The sequence below is a fragment of the Pleurodeles waltl genome, chromosome 2_2 (assembly GCF_031143425.1).
Source record: "Pleurodeles waltl isolate 20211129_DDA chromosome 2_2, aPleWal1.hap1.20221129, whole genome shotgun sequence".
NCBI lineage: Eukaryota > Metazoa > Chordata > Amphibia > Caudata > Salamandridae > Pleurodeles > Pleurodeles waltl.
The window spans coordinates 590822863-590837730 of record NC_090439.1 but is presented as its reverse complement, the minus strand read 5'-3'; the positions used below and the strand labels follow the sequence as shown (position 1 = coordinate 590837730).

At 45.3% G+C, this 14868-nt stretch overlaps 1 protein-coding gene across 2 annotated transcripts in view; it reads left to right on the top strand.

Moving 5' to 3' along the window:
• PRKDC (protein kinase, DNA-activated, catalytic subunit) overlaps positions 1-14868 on the top strand; it is a 2139921-nt gene that overhangs the window by 1222010 nt on the left and 903043 nt on the right. For both annotated transcript variants that reach the window (XM_069220133.1, XM_069220131.1), the window contains exons 53-54: positions 12187-12311; positions 12395-12544. In XM_069220133.1, coding sequence (XP_069076234.1) covers positions 12187-12311; positions 12395-12544 — 275 coding nt within the window. The remainder of the gene's footprint in view (positions 1-12186; positions 12312-12394; positions 12545-14868) is intronic.

Here is a 14868-nt window from a genome sequence, read left to right as displayed (position 1 = left end):
GGTCTGCCCATTCCACCTCTGCCCCTGCTGTAGCCTCCAAACCCTCATAGTCCGTCCGTCCCTCACTCTGATCCAGTTGGTGGCAGGATTCGCCATCACCTGCCCCACTGGTAATCCATCACTAAGGACAGGGTGGGTTTTGCAGATAATTGAAAGGGCTATTTCCTCCGCTTCGAATCTGCCTCACTAACCATGCATCCATCAATCAGCCAACTTCCGTAGGATCATTTGGCCCTTCTCCACCAGGAAGTCGCAGCTCTCTTGGCCAAGGGAGCCATAGAGAAGGTCCCTGTGCCAGAGGTAGGTAGTGGTTGTTATTCCAGCTACTTTCTGGTGCCGAAAAAGAACAATGGCTTATATCCTATCCTAGACCTTTGGGACCTCAACTACTTCCTCAAGAAGGAGAAATTCAAAATGCTCACCCTGGCTCAGGTCTTGTCTGCCTTAGACCAAGGAGACTGGATGGTAGTGTTGGACTTGCACATTCCCATCCTGCCTGCCCACAGATGTTACCTACGATTTGTGGTAGGTCACGAGCACTATCTGTTTACCGTGCTCTCCTTCAGCCTTACCAGCGCCCCTTAGGTGTTCACAAAAGTGATAGCGGTGATTACAGCTCATCTGTGCAGGTTAGGGGTGTCAGTTTTCCCCTACCTCGACGACTGGCTGTTGAAGCCGGACTCACCCCAGAAAGTCGTCTAACACCTTCAGACTACGGCGAGCCTCCTGCACACGCTGGGGTTCAATATCAATGTGCCGAAGTCACACTTGACTCCCTCTCAGACGTTGTAGGAAAGTACAATCATGCCTGGCATGTTAACCCCATTTTTACATGCATGCCAGTTTGTTTTTGCCGGTCTCACTGGGATCCTGCTAGCCAGGACCCCAGTGCTCATAGTTTGTGGCCTGAATGTGTGTTCCCGTGTAGTGACTGACTGTGTCACTGAGACTCTGCTAATCAGAACCTCAGTGCTTATGCTCTCTCTGCCTTTAAATATGTCACTATAGGTTAGTGACCGCTTTTACCAATTTCTATTGGCACACTTGAACACCCTTATAATTCCCTAGTATGGTACCTAGGTACCTAGGGTATTGGGGTTCCAGGAGATCCCTATGGGCTGCAGCACTTCTTATGCCACCAATAGGGAGCTCAGACAAACCTTTACACAGGACTGCCACTGCAGCCTCAGTGAAATAACACACATGTTATTTCACAGTCATTTTCACTGCACTTAAGTAACTTATAAGTCATCTATATGTCTAACCTTTACTTGCTGATGGTTAGGTGCAAAATTACTAAGTGTGAGGGCACCCTTGCACTAGCAAATGTGCCCCCCACATAGTTCAGGGCCATTTCCCCAGACTTTGTGAGTGCGGGGACACAATTACACACATGCACTACATATGGGTCAATACCTATATGTAGCTTCACAGTGGTAACTCCGAATATGGTCATGTAACATGTCTAAGATCATGGAATGGTCCCCCCATGCCAAATCTGGTATTGGGGTGCCAATCCTATGCATCCCGGGGCTCCACAATGGACTCCGGGTACTGCCAAACCAGCTCTCTGGGGTTTTCTCTGCAGCTACCGCTGCTGCCATCCCACAGACAGGGTTCAGCCCTCTTGGGGTCTGGGCAGCCCAGTCTCAGGGAGGCAGAACAAAGAATTTCCTCTGAGAGAGGGTGTTACACCTTGGAAATAGCTGTTAAAGGCTGTGGAGGGGCAGCCTCCCCCAGCCTCTGGAAATGCTTTGAAGGGCACATATGGTGCCCTCCTTGCATAAGCCAGTCTACACTGGTTCAGGTGACCCCCAGTCCCTGCTCTGGCGCGAAACTGGACAAAGGAAAGGGGAGTGACCACTCCCCTGTCCATCACTACCCCAGGGGTGGTGCCCAGAGGTCCTCCAGTGTGTCCCAGATCTCTGCCATCTTGGATCCAGAGGTGTGAGGGCACTCTGGAGGCCTCTGAGTGGCCAGTGCCAGCAGGTGACATCAGAGACCCCTCCTGATAGGTGCTTACCTGACTAGGTGGCCAATCCTCCTCTGAGGGCTATTTAGGGTCTCTCCAGTGGGCTTTTCCTCAGATAACGACTTGCAAGAATTCACCAGAGTTCCTCTGCACCTCTCTCTTCGACTTCTGCCAAGGATCAACTGCTGACTGTTCCAGGACACCTGCAAAGCTGCAACAAAGTAGCAAGAAGACTACCAGCGACATTGTAGCGCCTAATCCTGCCGGCTTTCTCGACTGTTTCCTGGTGGTGCATGCTTTGGGGGCTGCCTGCCTTCATCCTGCACTGGAAGCCACAAAGAAATCTCCTGTGGGTTGAAGGAATCTTCCCCCTGCTCCAGCAGGCACCCAACTTCAGAATCACTGGTACTCTGGGACCCCTCTCATCCTGACGAACGTGGCCCCTGCAACACAGGTGGTGGACCCAAGTGACCCAGACTGTCCAGTGGTCCAACTGTCCAAATTTGGAGGAGGTAAGTCCTTGCCTCCCCTCTCTAGACAGTAATCTTGTGCACCGCGTGCAGATACAAGGGCTTCTTTGCACATTTCCACAAAGTCCTTTATGCACAGCCAAGCCTAGGTCCCCAGCACTCTGTCCTGCGATGCTCAGCTCCCTGAGTTGATCTCCGGTGTCGTGGGACCCTCTTTTGCAGTGTTGAGACGACTGCCGTGTTCAGACTTCTTGAACCCGTGTTCAAGGACTTCTGCGGGTGCTTCCTTCTTGTGCGTGGGCTCTCTACGTTGCTGAGGGCCCCCTCTGTCTCCTCTCCCAAGTAGGGACATCCTGGTCCTGGGCAGCACCCTTTTTCTTCAACCGCGACTCTTGCAGCTAGCAAGGCATGTTTGCGTTGTCTTGCCAAAGAAACAACTCTGCATCTTTCCAGCACTCCATGGGACATCTTCTGCACGAAGGAGAAGTTCCTAGCAACTTTCGTTGTTGCAGAATCTTCAGCTTCTTTTATCCGGAGGCAGCCATTTTGCACCTTCATCTGGGGCTCCTGCCCCCTCCGGACACTTTCGCAACTCTTGGACTTGGTCCCCTTCCATTGCAGGTCCTCAGGTCCAGGAATCCTTCTTCAGTGCTTTGCAGTCTGTTGTGGTCTTTGCAAATCCTCTATCATGACTTTAGTGTGTTTTTTTGGGAAATAGAAGTACTTTACTCCTACCTTCCAGGGTCTTGGGGTGGGGTATCTTGGACACCCTTAGTGTTTTCTTACACTCCCAGCGACCCTCTACACATTACCCTAGCCTAGGGGTCCATTTGTGGTTCGCATTCCACTTTCTTAGTATATGGTTTGTCTTTCCCCCAGGGCCTATTGCATCCTATTGTATTATACAGTGTTTGCACTACTTTTCTAACTGTTTAATGACCTGATTTTGGTTTGTGTATATATTTTGCGTATTTTACTTACCTCCTAAGGGAGTATATCCTCTGAGATATTTTTGGCACATTGTCACTAAAATAAAGTACCTTTATTTTTAGTAACTCTGAGTATTGTTTTTCTTATGATATAGTACCTATATGATATAAGTGGTATAGTAGGAGCTTTTCATGTCTCCTAGTTCAGCCTAAGCTGCTCTGCTATAGCTACCTCTATCAGCCTAAGCAGCTAGAACACTACTAATCTACTAATAACGGATAACTGAACCTGGCACAAGGTGTAAGTACCATCAGGTACCCACTATAAGCCAGGCCAGCCTCCTACAGATGTTCCCTTTCATCCGAGCTGTTCTGGACACATTGCAGTTTCAGGCTTATCCTCCCAGAAAGTTTGTACAAGATATTTAGGCTATGATGCCGAGCTTTCAGCCTCTGTCTTGGGTTTCGGTGAGACTTATTCTGAGGCTGCTGGGCCTCATGGCCTCCTGCATCTTGCTAGTGACACATGCCAGATGGCATATGCATGCTCTGCAGTGGGACTTGAAGTTCCAGTGGGCGCAGCATCAGGGGAATCTTTGTGACATGGTCCAGATCTCGGAGGGGACTGCGAAAGACCTACAGTGGTGGCTTTCAAATCCAAATTCGGTGCACGGCAAATCCTTCTCCCTTCCTCAGCCAGATTTGTCTATAGTAACAGATGCATCACTTCTGGGTTGGGGTGGCCACATGGGAGAGGCGGCGATCAGAGGCCTCTGGTGTCCGGTGGAGTCTTGGCTCCATATCAGTCTTCTGCAGCTCTGGACGATCAGGCTTATGTTGAAAGCATTTCTTACCTCTCTCAAAGGGAAGGTAGTAGAAGTGTTCACGGACAATATTACCACCATATGGTACTGCACCAAACAGGGCAGGATAGGGTCCTGGACCCTTTGTCAGGAGGCAGTACGCTTCTGAGCATGGCTGGAACATCAGGACATAACCCTGGTGGTTTAACATCTGGTGGGTTCTCAACGCCTGAGTGGACGAACTCAGCCATGGTGTCTCCATCCGGAGGTGGCGCAAGGTCTCCTTCAGCAGTGAGGAGAGCCTTAGTTAGATCTGTTTGCCACTGCAGAGAACGCGCAATGTCAGCTCTTTTGCCCGTTGAAGTTTCCAAGGCGGCACTCGCTCGGAGATGCTTTTCGTCTCGAGTGGAACTCCGGCCTCCTTTCCACCTATACCACAACTGCCCAGAGTTCTCAAGAAAATCAGTAACGATCGGGCCCAAGTTATCTTGGTGGCTCTGGAGTGGGCACGAAGAATATGGTATCCAGAGCTATTGAGGATGGCCACCGAGCCTCCACTCAGCCTCTTCATGCGGATCTTCTGTCATAGCAACAGGGGACGGTTCTCCACCAGAACCTGTCCAATCTCCGCCTTCATGCATAGAGATTGAGCGGCGCCAGTTGATGACTTTTGATCTTCCACCCGAAGTCTGCGATGTTATCTTTGCAGCCAGGCTCCCTTCACCAAAACTATATATGCCTGTTGTTGGCATAAATTTGTGGCATGGTGTACCAACATATCTGTTGATCCTCTCTCTGCTCCTCTATCTGAGGTTCTTTCTTTGGCCCAGCAGGGCTCTGCTTTGGGCTCCCTTAAAGGGTATTTATCTGCCATTTCGGCCTTTCTTAGGCTAGCTGATCAGCCCTCACTCTTTAAATCTCCTATTGTGAATAGATTCCTTAAGGCTTTCACTCATTTATTTCACCCCACTCCATTTATCATGCCTCAGTGGGACCTCAATCTTGTTCTTACTTAATGTGTTCTCCTTTTGCGCCGATGCACAATTTACCTTTACGGCTCCTCACTTTCAAGACTGTCTTTCTTGTTGCCATCATTTCTGCTCGCAGAGTGAATGAGCTTCAAGCTCTTTCTCCCAAGCCTCCATTCTTGTCTGTGCACCCTGAATAAGTGGTGTTGCGCACTAAGGCTTCCTTCCTTCCCAAGGTTGTTACGCGTTTTCATGTAGGCCAATCCATCACCTTGCCTATTTTTTACGCATCTATCCCCCATCCTTTTTATGAGGAGGGAGGGACTCCAGTATCTGGACCCAAAAAGAGTATTGGCGTTCTGTCTAAATCGTACTAAAGAATTCCGGGTGAACGATCAACTCTTTGTCGGGTATGTGGGTATGAAGAAAGGGAAGGCGGTTCAAAAACATACCATCTCTCGATGGGTACTTCTTTGCATCAAGACGTGCTACACTTTGGCCAAGAAGCAACCCCCTGAGGGCTTGTGTGCTCATTACACCAGACCAACTGCTGCTTCCAGTGCGTTAGGATGCGGAGTTCCTGTCCTGGATATCTGCCAGGCAGTTACATGGGCATCCGTACACACGTTTGCTAAACATTACTGCCTGGACAGTCAGGTCCTTTGGGACAGCTAATTTGGTTGTTCGGTCCTGCAGGATTTTCTAGTATGATCTTGGTTCGTAGCCCACCTCCGAGGATGGCATTGCTTGGGTATTTATTCTAAGGTAAGGAATGTGCAACTAGAAGTCTCTACCAGATGTACAAGTTACTTACGTTCGGTAACGAAATATGTAGTAGAGACATATTCTAGTTGTGGATTCCTTACCGCCCCACCTATCCTCCCCGCTTGAGAACAGATTTCTCAGGAAAGGGATTCCCCCTTCAGGTCGTTAGCTCTGGCGCACCAATCTCAGTGTTCTTAGCGGTCTGCACTTTGGCGTGAAAAGTCGTTAAAAGAAACTGACGTCACTGTGCTGAGGTGGCATCTATGTACTACTCCCGACATCATCACGGCGACGACAACGCCCATGGAGTCGACTGCCGCAACCTACCGACTCGCAAGGGTATTGCTCAAAGAAAAAATCTCCAGATCCAGTCTGATGCCTGGGGGAAAATTCTAAGGTAAGGAATCTGTAACTAGAATATGTCTCAACCAGATATTTCATTACCGAAGGTAAGCAACTTGTACATTAGACAATGCCAGTCCTCCTTTTTCTAATGGGAGGTGCAAGATCTTGTGGGTCCCTCTACTACTGCCTCCAGACCATACTGGTTTTATTAATGAGTGTAAGCGCTTAAAGACTGGCCTAGGAAGTGTATCGAGAGAATGCTGTAGAGTAATAAAGCATCTTGGTAGGATTTCCATCTTTGCCACTATCACACACCCCATTATCGACAGTGGGAGGGTGTTCCAGAACTGCACCGACTTAGATAGACCCAAAATTACACTCTCTAGATTATGTTGGTTTCTCTGCCTGACCGCATGGGTCACCATTATTCAGAGGTATTGGAAGTGGTCAGTTTCCCATCTTAATTGTAAATCCAGTAATGGGGGCTGTGTGGCTAGACCTCCCAGTGGAAATATCAGAGATTTGTTCATGTTGACGTGTAAACGTGATAGGTGCCTAAAGGTTTCTAACTGTTCAGTATTGGTAGTGATTCCCTCGGTGCCATCAGATAAGAAGAGTGTATCATTCCCATAGAGTGAGATCAGATGGGTCACCCTTCCACTTGGATGCCCCTCCCCATCATATCTGGGGCAAGCCTCATCACAAGTGGTTCCAAAGCCATTGCAAAAAAACAGTGGTGACAATGGACTCCCTGGCATGTGCCCCTCGTTACATGAAGCAAATCTTAACACAGGCCTCCTACCTTGACCCTGGCTGTGGATCCTGTATAAAGGACTCTGACCCATTTTTGAAACTGTGGCCAAACCCCGTGGCCGTCTGCACCGATAGGAGGTAGTTCCAATTTATGGTATTGAACGCCTTGGCATTATCTACTGAGACCAAAGCCAAATCACCCTCCCCTATCCTCTATTATCTGGAGAACATGCATCAATCTGCGAATATTCATGGTTGTATTCTGTCCGGGTATAAAATTACATTGGTCCGAATGGATCAATCAAGCTATTTTTCTCCCCAACCAAGGAGCCACCACTGCTGCAAAAGTCTGATAGAACTCAGCAATGAAGCCATAGTTGCAGGGGCTCTTTCCTGATGGAAAAGATTTAATGGCAGTTTTAACTTCCTCTAAGGTGTAGGTCAGATTCCAGGGCTTGTTCCACAGCCTTACCAAACTGCTGTATTGGTATCCCGTTCAAATATTCCAACAGTTGATCGCACTCTGGTCACCTGGTCTGTCTTAAACCTGCTCCAGATGACCCCTGAATACAGCCAGTATGCCTATCTATGATCTTGCCTCTCTTACCTATCACCCTCATGATGTAGGAGTTCTCTAAGTTTTCAGTGTGTAATGTTCTAGTCTGTCTCTGGTGTCTGTCAATTGTCTCAAGAGCTCTGTTTAGTCTCCCTGCCTATGTGCCCCACCCACTGGCCCCCTCTGAAAGGCCAATAAGGCTTCTTCCTAGTGGCTTAGTTCTGCCTGCAGCATTCGTTGCATTCCACATGTGAGACCCACACATCACATCTTTCAGGGCCTCCCATTTCATCGCGTAACTTTGAGTAGTCATCCAGTTCTGTTCCATGCATTCTGCTGCTTTGCTATTGTTCCCCTGCCCACTTGGTCTTGGAGAATCTCTGAAGGAAATCTCCATGTGTATACGGTTCAGGGGTTGCCTCCCCACTCAAATGTACATGCTGCTGGTGCGTGGACAGATAGTTATCTTGTAAGGTAGATTACTTCTTGTACCTTGGGAGCTGTATGTTTGTTACCAGTATGCGATTTAGTCTACTGAATGTGCCATGTGTTATGGAGTGACAGGTGTATTCCTGGAGTCCCGGGTGGGTATCTCTCCAAGCATCTCCATAAACCAGTTGTGACATTGCTTCTACCTAGTTTGTGATCATTCTGAGCTTAGTACCCTGCCTGGGGGATACTGATCCAGTTCTTCATCCACTACACAATTGAAATCCCCCACCCAAAAAGTGTCAATCCCCATGGCCACTGACATTACATCAGTTAACGTAGGGTAGAAGGATTTGTCGTCAGTGTTTGGGGCATAGGAGTTAAATACCTCCAGTTCCTGGCCGTCTAGTGTACCCCAAATCAGAATTTATCTACCTTCTGTATCTGTCTCCATCTTCCTGTCTTCTCTTTAATTATTTCCAGATTAATCTCACTTCCAATTAAAAGGGTCAGATTGATCTTTTGTTTTGTCACAACTTTGCTTGGTATGGTTGTCGCTCTCGCCAGATGCTTTTTTTCTGCTCTTTTTTTCATTCTGTTACTCCAGTTGCTCATGTCAGGTTTTGGGGTTTATTGTTACTCTTTGGCCTGTTGGTAATCAAGCTGTTTTTTTGTCTTTTTTGAAAAGCCAGTTATTTCCGTCTTCCACTAGTTATTTGCCTTTTGGAGCTACATCTTATCCTGTAAACATTCTGGGTGAGTGAGAAGTTTTAGAAGGTAGCATGCCGTTACAAAACATAAGAAAACAGTTTTTACGGTCTTGCTTGGAAGGTCAGAACTCTTCACCAATTGAAAGTCCAGTATGCTTCACTAAGCTGAGCACAGAGTCATTCTAAGGTTTTGGAGATACACTAGCATATAGAGAAAACCAAACCAACCATATACATTTCTAAAATAAAAAGTAACACATGCATACACACATCACAAACTACTGAGTTTATTCAGTAGTATGCTGTGCTCAATATTGTAATGAATGTACCTTTGCCTGAACACAGTGCACCCTCAGAGCTTCCTTGCAGTATGCAGTCAATTAAATGTAACTAATAAGAGATCTCAATGCAGCCCTCGCTTGGAAATATTTGTTTTGTATGACACAGCACCAACGCATTATAAAAACAGTCTACACTTGCAAGGTCAGCAACCCCTTTAAGTAAGAGTGCAAACTTGTCATTGTTTAAAGCTGCATATATTTCTTCCAGCGAGCTTGTGGCTTTAAGAACATCAGTGCAATTTGTATATGTGAAGAGGCATATATTATTTAAGAACATCAGTGCAATTGTATACATCCGAATACATATTATTTGAAACAGTTACTTTCAACTAACTCAATGACCACATTAAGGACTAGTTGTACACCTGTGTGGTTTTTCAGCTGTGCTATTGGAGAAATATATGTCCTAGCAACGTATTTAAGTTCCACCTGGACCTAGATGACACCCTCCTGCTGCACTGGACAAAGTTGCTCACCCCACTTTTCTGGAACATCTCCACAACACTGGAATACAAGACAAAGCCCTAAACTGAGCCTATTCTTTACTGTCCAACAGCACAAAGATCTCCTTGACAACATCTTTCACCTTGTGTCTTAAGTCAAGCCAGTGCACCATACCAAAGAGCACTGTAATCGCTCCATTTCTGTTTAACATCTTCACTGTCTCTTATAATACTTTGGCTTTCCGTGCTGCAACTGAAAACTAATTCAAACACAGGCTGCTCTCTACTCGGGTACTGCTGTTCTGCAATCTTCCTCTAGATGATCAGAAATCATCATGTGAAACGGAACACCAAAAAGACCGAAGTCCTCAATTGTGTGTTTTTCACTCACACAGGTCATACAGTGTTGAGGCCCACAGACTTGTTTTTCCTTTCCTGCACCTCCAATACAAGGACTTGCTTTCACTGGACTTTAATCACCCAGCTCAGGGTTCTGCAAAGTCGGTCCTGGAGAGCCAGGTCCATGGCAGATTTTTAGCGTATTCACATTTAGAAACAAGATGTTTCAGAAATGTACATTTTTCTAAATGTAGATATGCTAAAAACCTGGCATGGACTCGCTCTCCAGGACCGACTTTGCAGAACCCTGGCCTAGACAAGACAAAATTCATCCTTGCTGTAGACTGCACATACTAGGTAAATGGTCTCGTCTGTATCTTGGTTCACCAGAATATTTGCTTTTAAGATTACATTAAAAACAGTCCAGCAAGACTTCTCCTGTGTATCCAACCAGAGGACCACATCAACCCAACCTGCATATGATAACACTGGTTCAGTTGTAAGGAGAATTTTGTGTAAGGCTCTTAATCATTTTTTACTATCCTTTGTCCAGAGTAAAAGTTCCACCTACAAATCCGACAAAATACCTGCCACATGATTCACCTCAGAAATTAAATTCCAGTGCTTGACAATTCCCAAAATGAAGGGTCCACCCTTTTAATAAAAATTGCAAACTTTTGGAACAGGTTTGTACCTCAAATTAGTAAATGCCATGTTCACCTCCCCTTTCTGATGGATTTTTCTTCCATTTAAAATACCTGGCATCATTTCTTTTTCCATGCTCCTAAAACATGGAAGTGGTGCTGTCTATTCTCTTTTAACAGTCTTCAGTTTATTATGGGAGGGTACTTCTATTCCTGTCACATTTCTGACTTGTGATAGGAGATCATGTCTCCAGTTAACATTTCAGGATTTCAAATTTGGACCCACATAGAATCTATCAGTAGTGTCTCAAGGCAGACCACAGCTTAACTAAATGCTGCAAATATTCATTGATGCACGCCAAGGCAAGTAGGGGAGAGAGGTCTACCTTGTTCCTCACTAAGGTTTCTTGTTGAGGGATTTCAATGTTGGCCTTTCCCTCAAAACGTAAACCCATCCTGATGAGAGAAAATATTTTTGAGCGGTAGCTTTCCTGACACAAGAAACATTAGCATAAACACAAGGAACAGTTTTCTCCCTCATCCAGGAAAATAGCAGATTCTAATGAAAAACCTGACAATTGGCAGATCCTTTCCCTTTGCCAGAGTTGTCCACTTCTTCTTATGAATAGATACTGATCTCTAAAAGTAAAAACGAACGCTGCCTTCTTCAGAAGGTGGTTCATAAATTGAGGGTTTTGAAAAAAAACACACAACCCACCAAGGTGGACTCGGAGCCTTCAGCTTATGTAAATGAGCAGGTCCAGGTCCAGGTTCAGCAACAGTGAAACCACTGTTAAGGAGCCACTTGACACAATCTGACACAACATTGACCGGGCCCAGCAAGGATCTTCCAAAATCCATGAAGTTGACATCTTCAACATCAGCACATCCTGCTGCGCCATTCTTTGTCTCATTTTTGTCAGTGGCAGAAGATTACTACCCTTCCATTAGGAAGAGAATTTCTGAAGGTGCGTAACGTTTACTTTGGAAAGTGCGGAAATCGTGGTGACTAGCATCATTTTGACTGGACCAATGGCAAAGAACTCACTGGACTGATACTGAGCATGCAGGTATTCTTGAAGCCCCACTGACTTAGCTGCCCCTGCTGCTTGCTGTACCATACATAATTAGAGCCCTTCTTTGATCCTCACTCCTGCTATCTGTGTGTACGCTCACACACAACCTCACTCCTCACTTACATTGATTACCCACACATCAACATTTTCTTCACTGCTTTAGCAACACACAATGCTACTTACGCAAGTAGCATCTTAGTAAGTTTTTACTCTACATGCAACCCTATGTGCTTTCTCTGCTTGATGATCTGGAAAACATCTCCAACACAGTTTTCACAACCCAATACATTTTCATGCACACATTCATGTACCTATATGATTTCCTAGGGCACATTAGGAGTTTTTTCCATGCCATACTAGCAGCATCAAGTTCTGTACGAATACCATTGCCATTTGTAGTCAGTGCCACAGCATTCTCATCAACTCAGCAGAGGGCATTGTTTAGCCCTTTAATTGAAGAATTCTTTTGTAAAAACTAATTTGAAGGCAAACCTAAAGTGCACAGATGATACTAATGGTTTAAAAGTACTCAAGTCTTCTGTACCTAGCTTATGAGCCCCTGTTTTCTTCTTTTAATATAATATTGTTTTAAGTTTGACTTCAGAATAGCTGCGGTGTGAAATTAAATATATCTTTTTCATAGGTTCTAGATGGACCCATTTTTGATCTTGTCCTCAAGGAACTAAAAAAGCATCAAAGCACAAAGGAAGACAAATTTATCATGTGCTTGAATAAAGTGGCAAAGAACTTCCCTCCTCTGGCTGACAGGTAGAACTTCTGACATCAGTCCAACACATGCTTTTTTTGACTTGATGAACAATTTGAGAAATTGTCTGCTTATCTGTTCACAGATTTATGACAGTTGTCTTCTACTTGCTTCCAAAACTTCATGGGGTACTAAAAACGTATTGCCTGGAGGTGATAATGTACCGAGCTGAGGAGATTCCTGACATTTACATTCAGTTAAAGAGTAAGGACTTCAACCAGGTCATGAATCACAGGTAGTGTGTGAGGGCTTATGGACTGTTTTTTACGATGTTTATTTCTTATATGAAGCTAGGTCTTTCAGCTATTGAAATATTGTGCTATTGTGCTTCATAGGTCAGGTAACTATAGGTTATGTAAATGGGTTCAGGGTCATTGCATCCATCATACACTATGTCTTACATTTTCTCACAGCAATAGAGGCATACTTGTCCTCATTATTGTAGCTGCTAACCACATCGTAAGAGAAACCAATTCCACCTGACTGGTCTGATCATCTCCCTGAGCACTTCTCCACTATACTCCCTAATAAAGTGCTGAAAAACAACAAAACTCAAAGTATGCTTTAATCACCAAAACTAGTTACTCCATGTTCTCATACAAGGATTGTAACATCCGTCCCTATTACTTGTGAATCATTACATCCCAACTCTTGCGACACCTTAGATGTCTTAGCACCCTAGACAAAGAAAAGAACCGAAACTGAAGCAGCCAAAATGTTGTTTTCTTCCAGCCGAATTTTGAAACGTACATTGTTTAGAACGTACATGAGTGAAACAACCATATTCTTTACTGTCCAAAACTTCCAAGATGTTAGAAAAATATGTAAAGCAAACCTAATTGAATGTAAATCCACATTCTTTCAAGACCAATTTATGTAGTGGGTACCTGTGGTACTTACACCTTAAACCAGGTTCAGTTATCCCTTATTAGTGAACTGTAGGGAGTGTCTAGAAGCCAGGCTCTCAAGAGGTAGCTGTAGCTGAGCAGCAAAGGCTTATCTAGGAGACATGCAAAGCTTATGCAATACCACTGTAGTCAAACAGTACTCACACACATGAAAGAAAATACTTAGTATTACAAAAATAAAAGTACTTTATTTTGATGACACAAATGCCAAAAATACTATAGAGACTATACTCCTTTAGGCGGTAAGTAAAACACAAACTATATACACTAGTATGCAGAAATAGGCATACAAACAGAAAACAGTGCAACTAGTGAAAATCACAATAGTTAAAAATGGTCCTTGGGGGAACACAAACCATACACTAAGAAAGTGGAATGCCAGTGTTGGTTTCCCACCTAGGCAAATGTGTGCAGAGGGGTGCTGGGAGTATTAGAAAACACCAAAGGTAAGTACTAGAACCCACCCCAGAGCCCAGGAAAGCAGGAGTAAAAGAAGAACCACCGGTGAAGAACAGTCAGTACTCCACCCAAGAAGATGGATTCCTGGTTGGTGTAAGTGATGTCTGTAGGAGGCTGGCCTGGCTTATAGTGGGTATCTGATGGTACTTACACCTTGTGCCAGGTCCAGTTTTTCCTTATTAGTAGATTAGTAGTGTTCTAGCAGCTTAGGCTGATAGAGGTAGCTATAGCAGAGCAGCTTAGGCTGAACTAGGAGATATGCAAAGCTCCTACTATACCACTTATATCATATAGCACTATATCATAAGAATCAAAATACTCAGAGTTACTAAAAATAAAGGTACTTTATTTTAGTGACAATGTGTCAGAACTATCTCAGAGGATATACTCCATTGGGAGGGAAGTAAAATATACAAAATGTACACACAAACCAAAATCAGGTAAGTAAACAGTTAGAAAAGTAGTGCAAACACTGTAGAATACAATAGGATGCAATAGGCCTAGGGGCAAGACAAATCATATACTAAGAAAGTGGAATGCAAACCACTTAGGGACCCCAGGCCTAGTGTAGTGTGTAGAGGGTCGATGGGACTATTAGAAAACACTAAAGGTGTCCAAGATACCCCACCCCAAGACCCTGAAAGTAGGAGTAGAGTGACCCTACTTCCCCAGAAACACACTAAAGTCGTGATAGGAGATTCTGCAAAGACAACAACTGACTACAAAGCACTGAAGACAGATTCCTGGACCTGAGGACATGTAAAAGAATAGGACCAAGTCCAAGAGTCACGAAAGTGTCCGGGGGGGGGCAGGAGCCCACTAAACCCCAGATGAAGGTGCAAATTGGTTGTCTCCGGGTGGAAGAAGCTAAAGATTCTGCAACAACGGAAGATTCCATGAACTTCTCCTTTGCACCGAAGATGCCCCACGGCATGCTGGAGGATACAGAGTTGTTTCCTTGCAGAAGTAACGCAAACAAGCCTTGCTAGCTGCAAAGGTCGCAGTTGAAACAAATGGGTGCTGTCCGGGACCAGGAAGGACCAGGAGGTTGCCACTTGGAAGAGGAGACAGAGGGAGCCATCAGCAACAGAAGGCCCACCGGAACAAGGCAGCACCCGCAGAAGCACTTGAACGGGCATTCAAGAAAATTGAGGACGGCGGTCGTCTCAACACTACAAGGAGGGTCCCACGG